Below are 21049 nucleotides of genomic sequence, written 5' to 3' on the forward strand. Positions count from 1 at the left end.
AGATTCACTTCTTTAAATCTCTCCTGCTGGCCTAAAGCCGAACCTGTTATTATCGCCCCATGAAAAATATGTCAAGAAAAACAAATAGCTCGAACGATTTTTATTTTTGAAATGTCAGACCACAGTCCATGCGTTGTACAAATTCCTGTAGATGAATCACATTTTGTGATCACAATGGATGCCATGTGTTATTATGCAGTTAGATTTTCTCCCCCAGTGTTGCTTTCATTAACCATGTTTCCGTCCCTCAGGTCCCCCGGCTCTTTGCTGTGGGTGTGTAGACGTTTTGGTTTGAGGACATTTACTGCAGTGGCAAGTCGCGGAAATATCTGTTGATGTTAGAGGTAGAGGTGGTTCCACTTTTTCATTGCTGTTGTGAAGATTTTAAGCATATTTTGTGGGCTCCGTGTATAAAACAACACCAATAAATGACGATGTAAATACAATGTGATGGGAAATGCTCTCCGGATCTTTTTCTTTGTTGTTGAGAGTTGGGTAAATTCTTGCACATATTGGATTTCATTGCATCCAAGTGTCGGAGGGTGTAACTCTTTGATGTGAGGGTCCTGTACCTCGGTTATTCCTGTCGTTGGCTTTAGAATAGGAATTGCTCAAAATACAAACTGTTGAAGTAATTTCTCTCCACAGCTGTAGTAAATACATTAAGTCACAGTCAAACTAAAACATGTGCTCCACTTGGCAATTTGAAACCCAAAGGGAAAAATATAATTTTTTCACGCACAAAAATCACACCAAGTCACCCCCGGACCATCCATCAGCGAGATAATTCTGTGTGACCTGCCTCTGATCGACTCTAAACGAGGAAAACTCAAGCTGACTTCTGTGTTGCCTCCAAATGCCTGCGGTCATGGTATAAAACTTCACGAGGTGGTGTTTCCTCATTGGAACTGTGCAGGAAGTTGCATAAATTGTGTTGTCTGGTTTTTTTCTGGGATTTTTGTGAACAAGCATTTAGTCTTCATGCAAACACAACCCAGGAAGAGCTTTACTTTTCCTGCTTAATGTAACTGCTACTCAGGAGATGCAATGTGGTAATAACACATTCAATATTCGATAACCTCCGTCGACTTCAATCCAGTGTCCAGGTGTTTTGATCATGGGTGGGCCAGAGAGCAAACCCTCCACCAAACATGTGGCTGTAGCACCACTCATGTTCACCAGACCTTCAGCACACGTTCTACTTCATATTGACTTCAGGTCAGAGCAGGCGTCTGTAGGACCGGCATACACCTCAAACAAACAGTGTTCTTGAATAAAAGCTGATTTCCAAATACAATACAGTATATATTGCTGCCATCACGTTTCAACCCTCTGACTCCACTCGTGGTGTGTTTAATGTTCTGACTTGCACAGTTCCTGCTCAGATACTCAAACACTGCTGTATGTTATTACATATGATTTTCAGTGTATCGAAGTTGTCATGAATTGCTGTTTTTAGCGTTTCTGATTCAACCACATCCTCTAAACCCGCCTTCACTGCATCCTCCCGGTCAGTGATATCCGAGAGTGCATTTCAATAGTAACAGCAACAACAGAGCTTTTTCACAGCAGACATTTGGACTTTTGACTGGAAAATCACAGGTTTAACTAATATAATAATTAGATAAATGATGCCTGTGTTTCTTTTCTGCATCCCAGTAAGCCATGTCACAGAGTCAGTATGAAAAATATCTGGGCCCTGGAGCAGACACGAGAGAGGAATGCATCTGCAATTAATGATATTAACTACACAAGTGCTTTACCTGCTATGACATGCCAAACGAGTCTGTCCTTGGAAAAAAAAGTCAAAAGTTATTCCCTTATGTCAAATGCAAGCTGTATTGTGGCTGTGTTAGCTCCGGCTCGGCTAATTTGTCCATTAGTTGAGAAATTTGCATTTTCTACAATTCATCTGTATGACGTTTAAAATGTCGACACTAAACTACTTTTTTTTTAAATCTTGATTCATAATTTCCACTTTTAATCCAAGAGTTCCAGACATCTAAAATTCTGCCCATTGATCTGATTCTTTCAGAGATTCAAATCACTGTGGTTGTGCTCAAAGACGACTCTGAAAGACGTTTCCCTGGTTGGAAAACCCACCGAGCCAATCACAGTTTAGGAGGCGGGACATTGAGGACACCTCCTTCCTGTGCCACAGCCTGAACACAGGTGACATCAAACTGATGCAAAGAAAATCCCAAACTCTTAAATCTGCACATTTCTTCAATTGTCACAAAAACACAACATAACTGCAAGCAACTGCCACCATAACTGAAGATGTGAAATAAGAATGACAATGCCATTGGCAGGAAGAATGGAAAAATTGTTCGTAAATTCTTGTGAAAACAGATAACGTGGACAAGATAAGAAAGTTAAAGCGAAAATACAAGTAGTGAGACCTGTTTTTATTCCAAGGAAATAGTTCCTATGACAACACGTGTGTTGTGACATTGTTTCTAAAAAGACAACTTACTGTTCATTTCAGTGTAATTCCCAATGCTGCAACAGGCACAAGCACAATCCTATTCACCTCCTTGTATTGGGACGGAGGCAGAAATCCAAGTGGCAGATATCTGAAAAATCAGACAAATCGAAACCAAAACTTTCTGCACGGCTACGTACAGGGTTAGGTGAGAAAATAGTATGACTGTTATCAATCTGAATTTGGATGGAACTACCATATAAAAGTACAGAAACAGTGCATTTGTTGGGGACTATTTTGGGCTGTCACATCCCTGCCAGAGGGATCAAAGTGTCCGGTCACAAGCCGTGTTGGGAGAAGCTTATGTCATCACTGCTGTTCAGCACATGGGCCGCTGAGCTGCTTTATAATAGATGATTTCAGAACCTCACTCAGGGGACCAGCGTTATCGAGGAACCTTTAGATATACTAGCCTGACAAAGGTGTGATATTATCTGCCGCATGGTTTATTTGTCCTTTGATCGTTATCTTTCCGCACAGGGATCCCCTTATTAAAGTAGTTCATCTCATTAGTAACAGCATCTCGCATCTTAAGAGTTTCATACTTTTATTTATATATTCATTTATTTGAAATACGATCTGAGAATATTTGACGCCCAAAGATTGATAGTTTAGAAGAAATGATGAACATCCGTGCCTCTGAAATTATGTTTATTCAGCAGTCAATATAGAATGTTAGATAAAACATTTTTTGGCACAGTTGCTTAATGATAATAAGCTGTCCCGTTTCTATGTGGTAATCTAAATAAATATGCAAGACCATAATTTACTTCCCAAATAAATACAATATAAACTACAATAAAGATGCACCGCATCCACGCCCCACACTGCACCTCCTCAGGAAAAACAAAACAAAAACATAATTTATTGTACTTCAGGTAAACAGTTTCAACGGGTCCAACCAAATAAAGATTGTCAATGGTGAAAAACTTGCTTCATAATTCACTTAAACAGCTTATTTTCAACTAAAACTCGACCAGGCAAATCAACGAGGAGGCATCCGACGGGCCAATGGAAGGTACAGCCTTCCACTGCGGCCTTTTGGTCGTAGGTTTTACGGATGGGTGCAAACACATCTCCAGATCTCGACTCTACGTCATCGTCTTCTGCCAGCAAGAGAAAAACATGCCACTACACATCGCTAAAACCATTTCTCTCCTTCACACATGAGCCTCAGATTAGCTAAACGTGTAAACGTTCATAAATTACACCCAGAGACGGTATCAAAGAGGTTATGTCACCTGGAACTCGAGACAGTAAGATATTTATGAAAAGTTTGAGAATTCGTCACGCGTGTTGAATTGACTCGGTGTGTTTTGGCATATCTTTAAGGAACATAATTCCAGAGGATTATGGGTAATTAGAATAATGGGTTATTTGGGGAAAGTATAAAAAGACTCAAAATGACAATTTCTTTGCGTGTGATAAGTTATTGTTTGCACAGCAGATGGGATCCATTTTCATGTTCTATGACTTAAGTGAGAGTCTTTCTGTGTTTTGAAACAGGCCCTCATTGTTATTCAACACATCAGTATACACAATAATTAAAAGTGGGTATCAAACCTGGAGCTATAGAAAAGGATTTTCTTTCCGCGTCAAATTCTTATCAATGACACGTACTCTCTTACCTGTGTAATAACACTGCAATCAGTAACAGCAAGCACGGAAACAGGTCACAGGGTCATGGCCCCTGACAACAACAACTTAACACACCTTTAAGTCAACATACCTTCTGGAGACAGCTGATCACTAAACATCACTTTATGTCAATGGTCCAATAGGCTGGCAGAACCTAAAGTAAACATAGATTCATGATATGTATTTAGTTTTATTTATGGCTTTGAAATTTGTTTTTAAACAATTTTCCTTTTGCCTGGAAGGTGATCATACTGTCACCATCAATGTAAACTACAAGAATTGGACTTCCTGAAGTGAACGCTCATGGATACAAAGTGTAGTAACCGCAATAGCCCGGTCCCTCGCGGCTCATCTCTCACATGTAGCCTCCTGCTACTCAAATGTCACATCACAAACATAACGTTGCTACATTGTTGTTGCGCCACAGTTTACAGTGTTACTAGACAGATAGAAAAGATAACAAAAACGTTTTTTTTTCGTTTGAACAGTCCTTTTCTGTGACGTGGAATCCGCATGAACACGGCGCTTCCATGTGATTCGGCTCCAGTTTGCATTGACAGACGACCAAAATAAGTCAAAAAGGCCGCTGTGGAGCAGCCTGGAACATATTCCCTTTCCTCTCTTTCTTGAGTTTATATTCCACAGTTTGTCTTTCAACAGCGTTCATGTTCAACTCTTCCAACAGAGGCAGAGCTGCAGCATGAAGAAGTCCATGTCTCTGGGTCATACACACCCGCAGTTCTTCGCCGAGACATTTTGTACCGTGTGATAGCGGCTCTTGTTGTCCAGGAAGGAAAAGTCCTTCTCGAAAGCGGTGGGTCGGCAGCAGGGCCTATTGCTTACTTTGTCTTTGCGCCCCTTCATCCTGAAGCCAGTCTGCATCATGTGCTCCATGGTGATGTCGTAGTTTTGCCGGTGGACCGTGCATTTGCCGCTGCAGTAGTGCAGCATCATTGTCTCGTCGCTCTCATAGCCGAGACCCAGTTCACTCACGGTCAGCTCCAGCTCCCTCAACGAGCAGGGCTTAGGCCTCCGGGCTCTCTTAGTCCTTCGGGCCTGGCTCTCGCCCAGGCTCTTCCTTCTCTTCCTGTCGAGCAAGGTTTCGACCACATGCTGAAGCTCGCCCTCTGTGAAGCTCTGGAACATCATGGAAACTGGCAGAGCGGAGGTAAATAGACAAGTGAGACAGGGGTTATCTGATTGTGGCACAATAATCAGAAGCGATTGGCAGAGATAGCACAGGCTACTGTAGTTGGCAGGACAATGAATAGTTGTGGCTGCAGCCGTTTATTTTATCTGGCAGTAACAAACTAGCCTTATCACTATCAGCAATCAAGAGTTAGAATTCCTTGAAGCCTATTCGACAAATGCTACTCAATGAGTCCGTGCGAAACCAAAGGGAACAAGCAGCTACGTCAGCCTCTCCTGAAGGCTGGAAGGGTTCAGAGCAGGTAAACGATGAGGTTATTGTGAGACATTAAAACCTGCTCTATATACAACAAAGTCAAGGTACTAAGTGTCCTGTCTGAACCCCAGGCGCCCTTTCACACGACACCTTATCTCAGACCGGAGAAGGAAGGAAGACAATAACAGTTTATCTTACACTCCGAGAGGAGAGAGTTCATCTCGTCTGCTGAGCGGATCCTCCGACGAGGAGCACCCGTCTGCCGGGACAACGCCGTCGACGCGGCCGATGACGGCGATGGCGGTTCCGAGGATGACGTGGGTCTTGATGAGGATGAAGATGTGTGCAGGTATTTTGTCTTCGGTTTGAACTGACCGATAGTGGCCGTGTTTTTAACGCGGAGGATGGACAGGGCTGCGCCACAGAGCACGAAGGCAAAAGTAGCACCTTTCCATAACTTCATCTTAGAACGTGGAGGCGCATTGGAACTCTGTTGGGGGAGGCAAAAGAGTCAAACGTCAGACATGTTCAAACAGTCACACCTGCAATCATGTAAACAACCTCCTCAACTTGTCACATTAAAGCGGAAGCTGTTATCTTCCGTGCCATCACATTTCTTTGACCTTTCCCGGTGATCCACTTCTCTCACCAGGGCTTTTATTTTACTGGCAAGTTTACTTTTTCTGATTCTGCTGTCAGCTCATTTTCACTTTAAGTGGGTTCATGATCCGGGAGCCATCTCTTGCTGACATATGAGAATGCAGTGTGTGTTTAATCGCGGTTGCCTGAAAAGGAAAAAACTACAATTTCTTATTTGAACTGAAGGCAGGCTGGATTAGTTTCGCAACCTCTTTCCCCTTGAAACCTTTTGAAAGTGTGTGTACCATTTCAAAAATACCTGATATGAATATAAGCTTCTTCTCTTCATTTCTGAAGAAAAACAACCTTTTCTTTGCACACGGCAAATGTTCCCATGAACCATCCTTTTATAGGAGGGCAGTCCATTCCTTCCTTCACAGGAACCGCACCTATTTGCAATGCTATGTAGGATGAGGCCTGAGTGAACATGTGTCTGTACATCCCTACATGTTGTACCGCCCCTCCCTTTCTACAGACTCTGCACCACAGCAGCCACAAAAACCTGATATCTTATGTTTTCTCTCTCAGGTTTTTGAGAAGTTTTACAACTTCATTTCTTTGTATTTTTCATATCATGTCACCAGTGAGCAAAACATTTCCCCAGAGCCGGAAACGCTGTACTGGCAGTGACTAACAGCAAATCCAGACCAGCCTCACAAAGTGTTTTGCCAGACTGGATTCTGTAGTGTACGTATACGGGCTGTTTACAATGGGACAAAATGCCACATATATCTTTGTAGAGAGTTTAGTACAGAAACAAAAAAATCCCAAACGTTTATCAAAATTTGGTTTCGTGGTTGAACTTAACGTTTTGCAGTCAAGTAAGTAAAACAAAAACAAAGAACCATATGGAAATTGAGAGTGTCTGACTGTGTCGGACACCGCAGAGGGAAAAGTCGAAGCCGTGGCACGCATGAGTTGCAGTGGTATAAACAGCGTATAAACAGGTATAACCAGTCCTATCAGTCAACGCGTGACTCATCGCTCATAATTCCATATGGGTCCGACGTGGTAAGCTGCCTCCGCACGATGGAGGGGTAGAATGTTATTCATTTGAAAGTCAAACATTTCAGCCAACAACCTCATCTGACGTCGTGGATGTGGAGCCGCGGCTGTTGCAGAATGTGACTCGGTTGCACAGCTATACAGTGTGTCAGACGTTCCTTTCTCACTGCTGTGCTTCATCACCAGACATGATCGAGAGAAGCCTCCATGGAACGTCTCCTTTTGTTTCTGTTGGTTCAACACCAACTCTCGACACCTGAACACTTGCTGCTCCTGCTCTCGGTTTCATTTAAAATGAGCCATTTTGTTGTGATATATGACCAAGAATGAGATCATTGTTTTCTTAAGTTACTAATAGCTCAGTTTAGGACAATTACTCAGCACAGAGTTAACAGTTTCACACGGCCATAATAAATCACTGTCTTTGGTCTGTCAGCTCTGTTGCTCATCTTGATCAGACAATTAGCTCGTAAAGAACAGATAAGTCCTCCGATGTCTCAGTCCCTCAAACACCAGACAGAGCCTGGTCATCAAACACCGATCTCATGTCCTGAAGACTCTTTGATTGTCATAATTACTCCACTCAGAAACACATTAGTCCCATCTGCAGTCGATTGCCGCCAATAAAAGCGACAGTGCTCATTGTGTAGCTTGCTCAGATGGTCCCGGATGATTAATCAGTAGAGACATTTAATATCTACCACTGGCCCCCCCACTGTCATGGACATAAATATACGGATATTGATGGGGGGGGGGGGGCACCAGTGTTTACTTAGAAGAGCAACGGAAAGACACGAATGAGTAGTCGACTTCCTGAGAGGACAAACGCTGCTGTTTTCCAGCAAACAGAGCAACAACGCAGAGGATAGAATGGACCCCCAGAGGACCCTCCAGCAGAAGGAAAAGCCATCCTCAAACTGAGACATAAAAGAGCAGACGAGTCGCAAGGACAACTAAAACAGCTCCTACACAAGCGAAACATGTCTGCCCCTCACAGAGCACCAGTGTTGATGTGCCCATGCGAGCTCCTGTGTGTGCGGAGATGAGGTCGCTCCAACGTGTGAGGCCCCAAAACAAACGGGAAACAAATGTTTTATTCACAAGGAGAAAAGACAGACAAAGCTTGCGGGGGATTTTGTCTTGCTCGTGAGAGTGTGAGGGAGTGTGAGGTAAGAAAGAGTAGGCATACACCTGATGTTCACTGTCAGCCCTATGTCACCTGAAGAGCTCCCAGCAGAGTGACAACAGTCCCAGAGGATCATTAAGTTGTTTGAGGCAAACCATGAAAGTGAAATGCTTGGCCAAGAATTCCTCAGTCTGTCAAAGCCATTCCTGAGACATTATGTATTCTCCAACGCATGCAGCATCGTACGGTTGGAGCCCGATCCTCAAAGCAAGCCCTTGTTGTGACTCAAAGATCGCATGATTTCAAATGACACAATAGAATTGATGTTTCCCAGGAATAATTGGGTCAGTGGCGATGGCATTGCTAAGCTGGCGGTAATGTAATTACAGCAGCATGGCACTCGTGTCCTCCCCTCCGTCCTATGCCAGGAGGAGACACTCAACAGAACGCCACAGGCCTAAGAGAGATGAACTAGAGATCTGTCAAAATGGGGATAAGGGGCGTCTGTGGTTAACACTTTTGAATAAAGCCGGCGGACAGGGGGGGGCCTTCTTGTCAGCTTGCTTGGCTGTTGACCAGCGTGACAAGATTACAGCGAGAGAAGATCACAGAAGAGGAATGAATGAAGAGCGTCTTTGTGATGGAAAAAAAGCAGAGACCAGCTTTTATGTCTCACCACATTTGTTACTGTACATTCCCTAAATACAGTCTGTTCTGTCTCTCTCACCCTCCCTCGCTGTGACTCACACATACCATAAACACGCACCAGCAGCATGGTTTCACTTTTCCCAAATCACATGACACGGGCCTGTGTAGAAATCAATACAAAGTCTAACCTTCCATTGCAGTCCAGACACCCACTTCACCTCCAGGGCACACACACGCTCCCAGCAGCACCATCACACAACACTAGAGAATCCAGTTTACATTACACTGCTGCTTTGTGATATCTAGAAATGTCCACCGGTCTAACCACTGTGTATTTGCCTCTGCACAACCCGAGGCCTCTAGCTACAGAACATTATTACCACGCTGTGTTTTAGCTCAGCTCCACCCATGTGACTCTGCGCTACTCTGAACACACCCCATAAATACCTGTACTGCGAAGATAACAGAGGAGCACAACAAACAGCAGGAAAGGCACCTACTGTGTTGTTCCAAGGAAACAATGTGCATTAGGGAGTCCTAGAGAGGCCTTGTCTTGTCTTTTCCCTCTCAAGTGAGCAGCAGGAGGCATGGGGACAGCGAGAGAGAGAGCTTGGGGAGGTAATAGGGACATATTCCAAAGATCAGGGCGGGATTAGCACCAATGCCTGCCGGCTTTATCTGCAGTCACGTGGGTTAACACCTGGCTGTAGTGTTGGTGGCGGAGCACGGGCCTTGCTATATGTGTGTGTGCGTCCGTGTTAATCCATCAGACACCTCTAACTCAGGGGTTAGGTCAGCATGCACGGCCCAGCACCAGCAGGCGCTTCTTCTTCTTCTTCTTCTTCTTCTGCTCTTACCTCTAAAATCGGTCCCGCTTTCAGTCAGAATGATGAGGTGGAAAAGTGGCGAGTTGGGTTCGTTAGATCTGTTGTGTTGGCACCAGGGTGGGCCAAAAAGGCTGTGAAATAAAGTGGCTGTTCTAAATCCAGCCTTGGTTCTAATGCAGCTGGTAGGCTTGGTTCTGTCACTCAGTAACTAAAGGATAATTAAAACAAGCTTGTTGCTTGTTTGCGAGAAAAGCTGCCGTTCATTATTGGGAAGAAATAAAAGGGGAAAATCAGTGGGCAATGCCAGAAAAACTGTGATTATTTTTACGCACATTCTATAAATTCTCAACAAGATTCCTGCATCCTTTCAATCTACCGGACGAGTGGTTAAAAAGATTACATTTTATTGCGGAAGCTCTACTATCACATTCCACGGATTGATATGGAGTAATCCAGTGAGCCGACAGCCGAGCACGGAACCTCACAAGTCAAGCCTGTTGCTGCTGGCGTGGCGTTAATGAGGTGTGAGGGGAAGATGCACTTACAGATGCACATGTGAGTCCCAATTTGTCTGCCCGTCGCTATTCCTGGAAGAGTTGAGTCAAGGTAAAGTTCTGACACGCATTCAAGCAGCCTTTCTAACAGACAAAGCGGCTGCATGAGGCTTGGCAGGAAGACGTCAACTTGCCTCATTGTTTTTGTGTGAGCCGTTAGATTGATGATTGTTGTCTTGGCTACTTTCTAAAGAAGAGTCCATAAGCTGCTGTTCTTGCTGCTAATCCGTCGATGCCAGATCCTCTATTAACACAGCAGCATCGCCTTTAAACCCATGTTAAACACGTTGATGCTACTGTTACAAAAGGTTGACTGCCATCTGGCACATGCTGAATACCACTTTTGAATATGACCTCCGCGAGCAAGCACAAGCACGTACAAACATCTGAAATATGATGACATTTTACGTGTTTATAAGCCGATGCATTCCTCAAACTACTAACGTACTAATTATTTTCATGCACGATGCATATTTTGGCAAGGATCTGACAAATGAATGCTGATGAGACAATGAGGAGTGGTGCAGGAGTTCAGCTTCCCCTTCAGTTCTGACCACCTTTATGAGGTTATGACATCTGAACGGCTCAATTGACTTCAGGCTTAACCCCTAACCGGCCTCTTGTGGCTCCGCTGGATACAGTATAATCTGTAAGTATGATATGGGTTTAGCGAGAAGGGGATCATCGCTTCAGTAAAATGCCCACAGTGAGTATCATCAAGTTTGCTTCTCTCAGAGTACCTTCATTATATTTTCACATCACAAGTTCAGCAATTTGATCCAGCTCCTCTTAATTATTTAAACTTTAAAGGCGCCGCTCTGCAAAATGCGTTGATCTCTAAAAGGATGAACACAGAGGATAATGATTATTTGAAATCAGTATTTCATAAATCGGTCAAAGTAGTGCTCCAACTTCTGCGGACGGAAAGCCAGAGAGCATCAGAAGAGCAATTAGGCACGGTAGTGAGGTGAACCACCATGTTGGATAAGTGACAGGAAAAGAACATATTCCTCCCTGTCAAAAAGAATTTGTCTGTGTGGGGAGAGCTCTTTTAAATTATTGACGAATATTATAATAATAATTCCTTCATATTGCCACATCGCAATAGTAACGGCTCTGCTAACATTCCGTGACAGGCAGCTCTGCGCTATTGACATGCGGCTGCAGCAAGGACCGCTTGTTGACACAGATACTCCAACGTGTGTTTTCTGCCACTCAGGCACTCGGTGAGGCATCCCTGTCGCCTTCCCCATAAGCTGCAGGCTGAAACTAAAAAGAAGATGTGATGTCCTTACCGTTCAGCGTGCTAATCCAGACTTAGCTGCGTGGAGTCGTCTTCAGCTGACCTCCACAGGCAAGTGCTGGCTGGGTAAGTCCATCATCATCATCATCACAGGCAAGAAGCGAGGGCAGGACTCCTGCTTGTTCTCCAGACAATCATTACAACTCCCTGCGCCTGCAAGTAGGGGAGGTGTCCTGGCTTGAATCTGGTCCAGACTGTATTATTCTTTTATCATATTTGCATTTCCACAGAAGCCTTTCAGGTTGCAAAGATCAAGATCAACATTCCTCTGGATGTAAGCGTGAGCTTCATGGCGCTCAGGTTGATCCATTCACAAAGAGGAGAGTTGAGTGTTTAGAGAAGTCCCGGACGCGGCACCGGCTTCACTTCAGAAAGCTTCTGTCATCATTCTTCAACATACAAAACTTCTTGTCTTCCTTTTTGCACAAACCTGAACCTGAAACAGATCAGAGCACAACAGTGTGATGTAGAGATCTTACTGAAGCCTTAACTCTTATCCCATCTGTGGTGAAACTCCTTCCACTTGGGATCATTTTATCTCCCCACCACTGCGCTGTTGGAAAGATAATGCACATCTCCTTACCCCGTTTCCAGCAGCATGTCTTCTCTTGAGCTCCAGGGAGGGGATCTCTGTGTGTTGAGAAGATGGGTTGGGGTGAGGAGGGAGAGCGTGGTTATGGGAAGTGGAGCAGAGAGCTTCTCCGATGCCTCTGCCTCCTGCCTCGCCTCCTCAACTGTTGCTCCTCCTCCTCTATAGTTGTGCCTGTGGGCCGAGTCGGATTACTCCTGACATGATAATCTCCCTGGCTCTAGCTCCAGGAGCACTAAAGGATGCTTTGGCCTGAGCGAAGGCTTACATTTGCCTTCTGCCACGAGAGTCTGCCATCTGAAGTGGGCGATTGGGAAGATCAGAAGGGGTCTGCTGAAGCAAGTGTTTTCCAATCTTTTAGCAGGAATTAAGAAAGTTGACAGTTGGTTTAAATGGTGCTAAGACAACACTAAACCCAGTTAAATGGAATTATCACAGCAGAGTTGTACAGTGCAGCCGGCTTGAGATAAAACCAGGGATGTTGTTGTTGAAAATCTCACGTTCACGTCCCCGCCATTACAAACCAGTATTTTAGCCCTTGAGCGGCAAATGAGGAGCAGATGGTTGTGCTTTTGGGAGGTATCAGGCACTCCAGACTGCAATCTAAATAAATACCCCATCCATGGGGGAAATGCGTCAGGTGTGTGGGGTCAGTCATATATAAACAAAGGCCAACCAGTGTAAAGCAGAGTGAAGCGATGCATGAGGGAGCGAGAGAGACGAGGGAGATACACAAAGTCGTACATGTGCTTTTAGGGAGCGTACACCAGTCACATAAGTCTGCCAGTACAGACACAGAAATTGATGGTTTTAGAATTGTGTCCGCAGCCAAAGATGTTGAAATTAAGCAGGAAGTCAGCATCACAACAGGAAGCAAATAATGTTCTCACAAACATCCCATTCTAATGCCATGAGTCATTCTGATGTCCTCGGGCCAAACTATACACAAACGCTTTGCAAAGGTTCACTGGCGAGGCGGAGATGTGGCCAAGCGCTAACTTTCGAGGACTTCCTTAAATCTCCTTCATTGAGAGAAAAAGGGAAAGTCCGAATACACCAAACAAAATGTGTATTGATGGATATTCTAAGGTTGTGACCTAAAGTGTAAAGTTTGAAGGGACGCCAACACAAACTCTCCTCTTCACTTAAACCCGTCAGCGCTGACCTGAAGGGCAACCCTGTGTTCTCTTCTTCACGTTGAGACTATTTTGGTCAGCAGGTGCAAATTCATCCAGATCCCCTCCCCCCAAAAAAACAAAGAAAACATGACAATTATTACAACCAACTTGTTTGACATACGCATCATTTACTGGCAAGAGGGGACTATGTAAATGCATAATGACTTCCAGTTAGCAGGGGATATCGGGCTTTTCTAGCCTTGAAAAGGAACAGAAACATTTCCTGACATGGGGCAGGAACATTTGTACTCTATACATATTGTTCACAGATGTGTTAAGTTTTCATAGACCAGCCTCCACTGCTATAAAAGACCAACAGCTGTTAATTGGTAAACCAAGTCAGAAACAATGAGTGTGAAACACTTCATCCGATCCGTATACAACGCAAAGTCTCACTCGACAGCTAAGATTAGTCACGAAGGCTGACATTCAGAATATACAAGAGAAGAAGAAGAAAAAAACCAGCAGAGTATGTTTCCAATTTCAATATGATAGAATCCTTTATACGTCAGATTGAATCTTTTTTCTCCACTGGGTGTGGATGAGTGAAGAAACACATTTTGTTTAGGTTTGGGCAAGATTTTAAGGAAGCCCTCAATCAGTTACACTATAAACACACCATTCCAGTGGAGGTGTCATTAGAACGGCTGGAAATAAGGCACAAATGTTGCTACTACGCTAGTCTTGCACAAGATGTGGTTTGATGATTGGACAAGTAGCCTTCAGCCAAATGTCATCTTAGAGAATGGAAAACTACTTTTTAGAGAACCAAAATCTAAACAGGCATTCTTGAAAAAGATGCAGTGGGACAATGAGCGCTTCTTTCTCAACGTTTCATGTTGAAAGACAACACCTCTTTGTTGGAGAAAGTGGTAACAAGGTAAATCCATCCTGGCCAAAGAACAAATATACATTGCAATTTGCAGTTGTGACCAGATGAGCTGAGCCAGGAGTGCAGAGGCCACTGGGGTTTCAAAAAAAATAAAAAAGGGGGGGGGGGGGGGGGGGCCTGTGAGAGTCCTGAGCCACTTTTACTTCAGCGCTTAAACACCCCAGTTTGTGTAACAATTTGTACCTCCAGCTAATATGTGTTGTACTCTATTTACATGCTTTGCCGTGTATTTACCTCCTACGCAACTACAGCTTGACAAGGACAAAGTGAGTGTTTAAAATAGCACAGCTGTGGACACAGCGAAATGCTGCCCCCAGCTGCCAGTTGTTTACAACTACATATAGCCCAGAGTCAAAAAGCCTCTCACCAATAGAGAGCCCAAAAACTTAATACAGCTTCTTTTTTCTTTGTTTCATGGGAAAATGATTTTATTTCCTTCTTCGTCTCATAAGACATGTTTGCATCTTGTTGCTCCAGAAATCTGCCTCTGTTAGTCAGCACAGGTGGTGTATACTTCCAAGGGAGCGTTTGAGCTCTTCGTGGTGCGGCGGCTTCCCTCTGCTGTGAAAGCCCTCGGTGCCGTCAGGCCCGTAGGGCTGACGAAGCACTCTTTGCATCACGTTAGACGCATTCCTGTGCCCAGCCACCTCGGGGTTTAATGCACCGGCTGCAGTTTTGCGACTCAGCACCCAGGGGCTCTGAGAATTCTCATTATCACAATCTGCAGAGCACCAGCTCCTCTGACCGTACCTCTGATTCCAACCGGAGGAGAACTGGCTGTTATGGCTGGTGGAGATCTGCTCAAAGGTTCTTTGCATGGAATTATCCAAGGGCTTTTGGGGCTGACATGTGTCAGAAACTTTAACTGGCGCGGAGGGTTCCTCCTGGACTGGATCCTGTGAGGTTTCAGGTGGATTTTCCTGGGAAGGAGGGTCCTCAGGTCGGTCCTCGTTGTTTTCCTCTGACGGGTCGTCTTTGGTGACGTGGTGCATTGACTGGAGTCCCAAAGGTACAACACGCATGCCCTCACCGTTAGACCTTTTCTCCTCTGCTCTCAGGGCGTTGTAGGCCTTACGGACTTCGTCCAAATGATCAAACCTCACAACTGCACACAAATGTTGGCCGAGCTCTCTGTGATACTTGGCATAGCACTGCAGTTCATTGGGAAGCGTTTTACCAGGATACAGGATCCAGAGTGTAGTAATACTGCCATAAGGGCTAAACTTCTGGAGCATACTCATGGAGAGGAAAGGTTGCTCCTGGTCTTGAGGCGATGTGTCTTCTTCAGTTGTTTTCTTCATAGCAATGTTCCAGGCTAGGAGGTGCTTGCTGGTGGGGGAACACAGTAGCCATTGGGGAAGCGGCTCGATCCGCCTCACTTTGGTGCATTCGTCGTTCACCTCCAGAAGCTCTGAGTACTCTGCTGCTGCTCGAGTCACGTGCCAGTCTGTGGTCAGGGCCTTTATCTGTGACAAACAGCAGCAACCTCAGCTTTGTTTGCATTTTACTGGGTTGTTTTTATTCAAACTGGGGGAGTGTAAACACCACAGAAAGCATACAAAATCTTGCTATTGTTGGAATCAAAATGTGATTTTTTCCCTTTTTTTTTTTTTTTTTTTTACCTTTTTCAAAGAAGTGAGGAGCTTGAGACTGACGTTGCCACGCTTGTTCTTCTGCACATGCTTCAGCAGGAAGCCGTCCTCTGCCAGGTGCCTTTCAGACAGCAAATCCTCCAACTGTGCTTTAACCTTCAAGCAGAGCAACTCACCTTCACGGCCTTCTTCATCTTGGGCAGATTGTGCGCCAACTCTACAAGAAACACACAACTCGGCGTCATGATGTACAATGCAATGTAGATTAGCCAACCATATGTTTTCTAATTCCCTTACCCAATCAGATTAGTCATGGTATCTCCAAAGGACAGTGATAATAGGTCACTGAGCCGTGCTGCTTCTTAGTAAAGTAGAGCTTCATACAGTCAACACTACCAACTGTTGAAAAACTGCACCTGGACAGAGTTCATATGACGACAACGATGTCAGTTGGTTCTGTGGGATCCAAAACAACATTTTGTAAAATGCTACAAGCAAAATTCCACAATACCACAATACCACCTCTACCACTAATAGTGACTTGGACTCAAAACAAAGTTCAAAACAAAGGAAACACTGTCTCAAACTATTAACCAATACATATATGAACTGCTAAAGTAAAGGTCCACTCAGAACAGAAAGAACAGCAGTGCAACGTGAGCACAGAGCACAATTAAATCAAAAGAAAATGATGATCTTGCTGGTTTCCCAAATACACAATACATACAAGCACTAAAGTAGAAACATCTTGAGTAATTATCCCGAAATCCAGCTCTGTATTCCGTCTGTGTGCTTTTGTCATCCTCTCCAGCATGTTACTGCAACAACAAATCCATCTGTTACCTGTTTGTTTCCATGTTTTAAATAACATCTTTGGCATATGTTACAGTCATTACACTTATGATAAATATACAAACCCAAACCGTTGCAGACTTTTCCACAGAAAGAGTAATTCCAACTTTTCTTTCCCGCTGTCCTTATGTGACTTTGACAGGCAGTTCTTTAAGAGGCTGAGGGGGCTGCTGGCGAGAAGCAGACTGAACATATACATACAAACACACAAACACGATTTAAAAAAAATACTTCACCCTCAAAATGGCCATTTGTGGCCATTTGTACTCACCCAGTGTCACCTTGTGTTAAAGTGTATGAAGGATCAAAAAACGGAGAAAGATTCTTGATGAATTGAAGTAAAACATCTGTTAAAAAAAACTCACCGACTGTAAATCCAGCATAATCCAAATCCCATTTATCCAGTTGTATGCTCATTCCTTCCCAAAGGCATGAATCTCCGCTTAAACCGTACAATTTAAAACACATCTGCCTGCAAGTGTGAGACTAGTGTGAGAATTGAAGGTAAGATAGGGAGAGTAACTGAAATACAAATGTTTTGGGGTAAAGTGTAAATTTAGTGAATTCCTCGCGGTTATATGGCTCCGCTAACCAGTCACGTTGCAGCTTACATCTATATTTGTCCAAAATGTCATCACTTAATTATTTTATCCTATTAGACATTTGTGTGAAATTGTCATAATTAGCATGCATATGAATTATTGACTCGCGGCCATGAATGTGCCTTGTGAGGTCACAGTGATCCTTGACCATGAAATAATAATCAGTTCATCCTTGAGCGTAAGTGGATGTTTGTGCCACATGTAACAACATTTGCTGGAGGGATTCATTCAGCAGAATGGGACGGATGTAAGGACACATCACAAAGGATACAGTGGTCACGCATCAGGAACACGTTTTGGGCAGAATAAAAGTCAACATCCCTGGAAACGAAGGCAGAAGCAGAGACTTTCCTGGTTTCCCTCAGGGCGAACGGCAAAAGAGCAAACGATGAAGGCTTTATCGTTAACAGGACGGGATCAAGAAGTGCGTCACAAACCAAGATTTGTACAAAAACCCAATTATTTAACTTTATTAACATCAATGTTTTTTTTTTTCATTTTCATCAACAGTTTCTTTTTAAATTCCAGTTCTTTATCAACAAATAGAAAACAGACTGTGTGTACAACAGATCGAACCCCTACAGCACTAAGCATTCACAAGGTAAAAATGAACATTTTAGTTTTTTATCGCCAGCGTTTTCAAGTCCCCCCCCCCCCCCCTCCCACCACCGCCCTCCACCGCCACCACCACAACGTTTAGGCCTCTCGCGATTAGATGCTCCCCTCCTGCGGCTCAGTGTGGGAGCAGATGTGTGCTTGAGTGGTGCGATTGGGTGAAGAGTAGTCCATTTTAATGGGTGGGGTGGGGGGGGGGGGGTTGTGCTGTTTTTCCTCATTCAGACGGACAACCAGCTGTCGAAGATTACTATGGTAGTACAGTAGATACAACGGTGTTTCCATTAATACACACTCCAGGACAGCAGGATCTCTGCAGTGTCTCTAGGGTCGGTAGATCAGCGGAATTAATCCTTTTTAACAATATACCTTTGAAGCTGTTTATATATCTATGTGTAATTATACATATATATAATCAATATTTATAGTTTCTGTATAAAATAATATCAGGTTTCAGTCCAAAGGGCCGAGTCTCTTTCCCTCTGGTAGGAATGGTCGATTCTGTACAGGTGCCAGCGTTGTTGGCTCTACTCCGCAGCCCACATGAACCACTTCCGCTCCTTTCGGTCTGTGTGGCTCAACTCCAGCAGACTGACCAGACTAATGGGCAGCGAGGAGATGGGAGGGACTTGAAGAGCAACTTTATTGGGAAATCGGGAGAGATTATTTTCTACAAAAGTCTGTTTTCCTCAGGTAAGTTCTCCGCTGTGGAGGATGAAGGCCTCAATGCCGTAGGCTTCTGATGAAAAACAAAACAAAACACGTAGAAATCATGTGCTTTCCATTTCTGTACACCTCTGATTTAGTCTCTTGTTAGCTAATTCACTTCTTGTTTTATAAGTAGCCACCACGTCTACAGGCCAAACCTTAGCAAGTGTGTGCTCTGAAATCTATTTTCTCAAAGTTGATTTTTTAAATATTTTTTATCCAAAACGGCAAGTGAAAAGGCAATTTTTTTTGAGTTATTGAACTGAATAAGACCAAACACAATATTTATGACACATACAATGAATAAAACAATAATGTCAGGTGACAAAAGAAATCTGACAGCAGCTCAGAGAACAGTGGTCCTCCTGTATTAGTATCTAGGAACGTGTTAAAAATACATGTCCATTGTGCTAAAGTACCCTAAAATAAGAATAAAAACAAAAAAAGTACCGATTATGAAAGTAATGCACGCCCCAGGCTGGGCAGTTTAAGACAGAAAAAAATGTCTGATGTTAAAATGATTATTAAAACAACAAATATACTAAACAATAACATTTGACATAATGAATCATAATATTGACAATAAATTTAACAAAAAAACAGAGAGAGAGTGCTCTCTTAGTGCTACCAGTAGCCTTTGACAATCAGGGAGGTTTGGCTTCGACAGAGCAGAGAGGCGAACTGCCAATCTGCGCTGTCGCATCTGTACAAGAGTTGTCATATTTGTCATTGTCATTGTAATGTTTCTGTTATTATTTTTAAAGCAAAATCTCATGTCGTTGGATAAGTCGGCGTGGATCTCTGTGATTGGTTGAACCCCGTCGCCGGGTCTGCAAGCGCGTGTCCCTTTCTCCTCCCCTCTGGTAGCTGCGAGGGGTCGGGTTTTTTTGGGGGGTTCAAGTGAGTGGATGGTGGCTGAGATGGGACACTTGGCGCACTCCTGAGAGGTTTGACCAGGGAGGCTGCTCGGTGGGAGTGGTTATGTTGCATAGTGGTCAAAGCTCCCCAGGTACTCCAATGCTGCCCTGTAGCACAACTGGTACTGGTCCTGGAGAAGAAAAGGAGGAGGAGGAGGAGGAGGAGGAGGAGGAGGAGGACTCTCCGTAAAAAAGTCTCTGATGCATGTCTGTAATATCATTTTACTGCTCTGGTCTGCTCTGTACACACAGCATCTACTGCATGTCTGTCTGTCTGTCTGTCCCTCCTCGGCTCAACTTTACCGGTGTGTAGTTGAGATCAGATTGAAGTTAGAAGACGGCTGTGGAAGTAGGGGGGAGGAAGTGGGGAAGCCACTTTTAAGCCCCTGGCCAGATTTGCCGTTGCGGATAATGTGATCACATGGCAAGATAGTCTCTACTTTAACCCTTTTGAAGTGTTTTCTTTTGGGGGGGGGTGGTTCCTCATCTCTCTAATAAGAGAGTATGATGGTGATGTAAAGCCCCTTGAGGCAAATTTGTAATTTTTGATGTTGGGCTTTATAAATCGACTTTATTTGACTCAATTATGGCTACATTTAGGCTAGCTAACCAATACGCTGTGTGCATTTTCACATTGAGCTTCAAGGTTTGCAGGGGACACGGCACAACACAACAAAAAGCTGGTCATGTTCTTTTGCCACTGCAATCTCAGCAGTGAGGAGACAAATTGAATCTCACTGATGAATTTTGCATGCAAAATAAATAATGTAATAATGTGTGGTGACTTTTATATGGTAAGTAACTGAGTCACGGTAGGCTATATTTGAGAGAATCAAACTTCTTCTCTTTATCATAAAATGTTGAAGAACTCATTTAATTTCCCACCATGACCGTCCCCTTTAATGTGCTTTTTAAGATGCTTGCCTGTTTGTGACGGAACATATTTATCAATTCTTAATTTGAGGAACATTTGCCACTAGCCCTCTGCGATAGCACCAGATGACTTTGCTACAGGATTTTTGAAGCACCTCTAAAGAAAGAAAGGACACTTACTAGATAACATCAGGTTCACAGAGGTAAAGATATTCAATACTGACTTTGGAATACCTTCCTGTCACTGTGAGATACTGAGTATGAACAATGTCTGCTCTTACCTCGGTCTGCACCATGGCAGGCCGCTGGGTGCGAAGTGTCTTCACTGTCTGGAAGAGGTCGACCACTCCTTCGTACCTCATCCTCTCCAGCACGATGCTGAGGGTGATGAAGACTCCGGTCCTGCCAACCCCGGCACTGAAGGGCACACGCACACAGGAGTCTTTAGAACACTTCCTGCCTCCTTGGGCTCCTAAACTCTTTATGACTTTAATGTTCAAAATGGTAACTCATTTTAGCTTTTTCTGAATAAGAGAGCACAAAAAAAATGATTAAAACTTTTAGGAGCGCCTGAGCTGTAAGCATGTAAACCTGAATTATA

The 21049-nt window shown here is 43.9% G+C and overlaps 3 protein-coding genes across 7 annotated transcripts in view; all 3 read right to left on the reverse strand.

The window, feature by feature from the left end:
• Positions 1–4846: 4846 nt before the first annotated feature.
• LOC306788878 (uncharacterized protein) lies at positions 4847–11707 on the reverse strand (the record flags this gene model as incomplete). Its single annotated transcript, XM_079284557.1, has 3 exons — positions 11623–11707; positions 5727–6018; positions 4847–5277 (listed from the first exon to the last, which is right to left on the reverse strand). Exons 2-3 carry the CDS (start codon positions 5989–5991, stop codon positions 4847–4849), a joined length of 696 nt encoding a protein of 231 aa, XP_079140683.1. The 5' UTR covers positions 5992–6018; positions 11623–11707.
• Positions 11708–14783: 3076 nt separating this feature from the next.
• LOC306789775 (la-related protein 6-like) lies at positions 14784–16195 on the reverse strand (the record flags this gene model as incomplete). Its single annotated transcript, XM_079285846.1, has 3 exons — positions 14784–15755; positions 15912–16098; positions 16179–16195. The coding sequence occupies 3 exons, from the start codon at positions 16193–16195 to the stop codon at positions 14784–14786; spliced, it is 1176 nt and encodes a 391-aa protein (XP_079141972.1).
• A 1600-nt stretch (positions 16196–17795) lies between these two features.
• Positions 17796–21049, reverse strand: part of LOC306789073 (receptor-type tyrosine-protein phosphatase F) — a 151931-nt gene continuing 148677 nt past the window's right edge. For all 5 annotated transcript variants that reach the window (XM_079284847.1, XM_079284850.1, XM_079284848.1 and 2 more), the window contains 2 exons: positions 20730–20865; positions 17796–19706 (listed from right to left, as the gene is read on the reverse strand). In XM_079284847.1, the coding sequence (XP_079140973.1) occupies positions 19638–19706; positions 20730–20865 (205 nt within the window). In that variant the 3' untranslated portion in view covers positions 17796–19637. The remainder of the gene's footprint in view (positions 19707–20729; positions 20866–21049) is intronic.

This window comes from Melanostigma gelatinosum (genome assembly GCF_949748355.1).
Source record: "Melanostigma gelatinosum genome assembly, chromosome: 15".
Classification (NCBI taxonomy): domain Eukaryota; kingdom Metazoa; phylum Chordata; class Actinopteri; order Perciformes; family Zoarcidae; genus Melanostigma; species Melanostigma gelatinosum.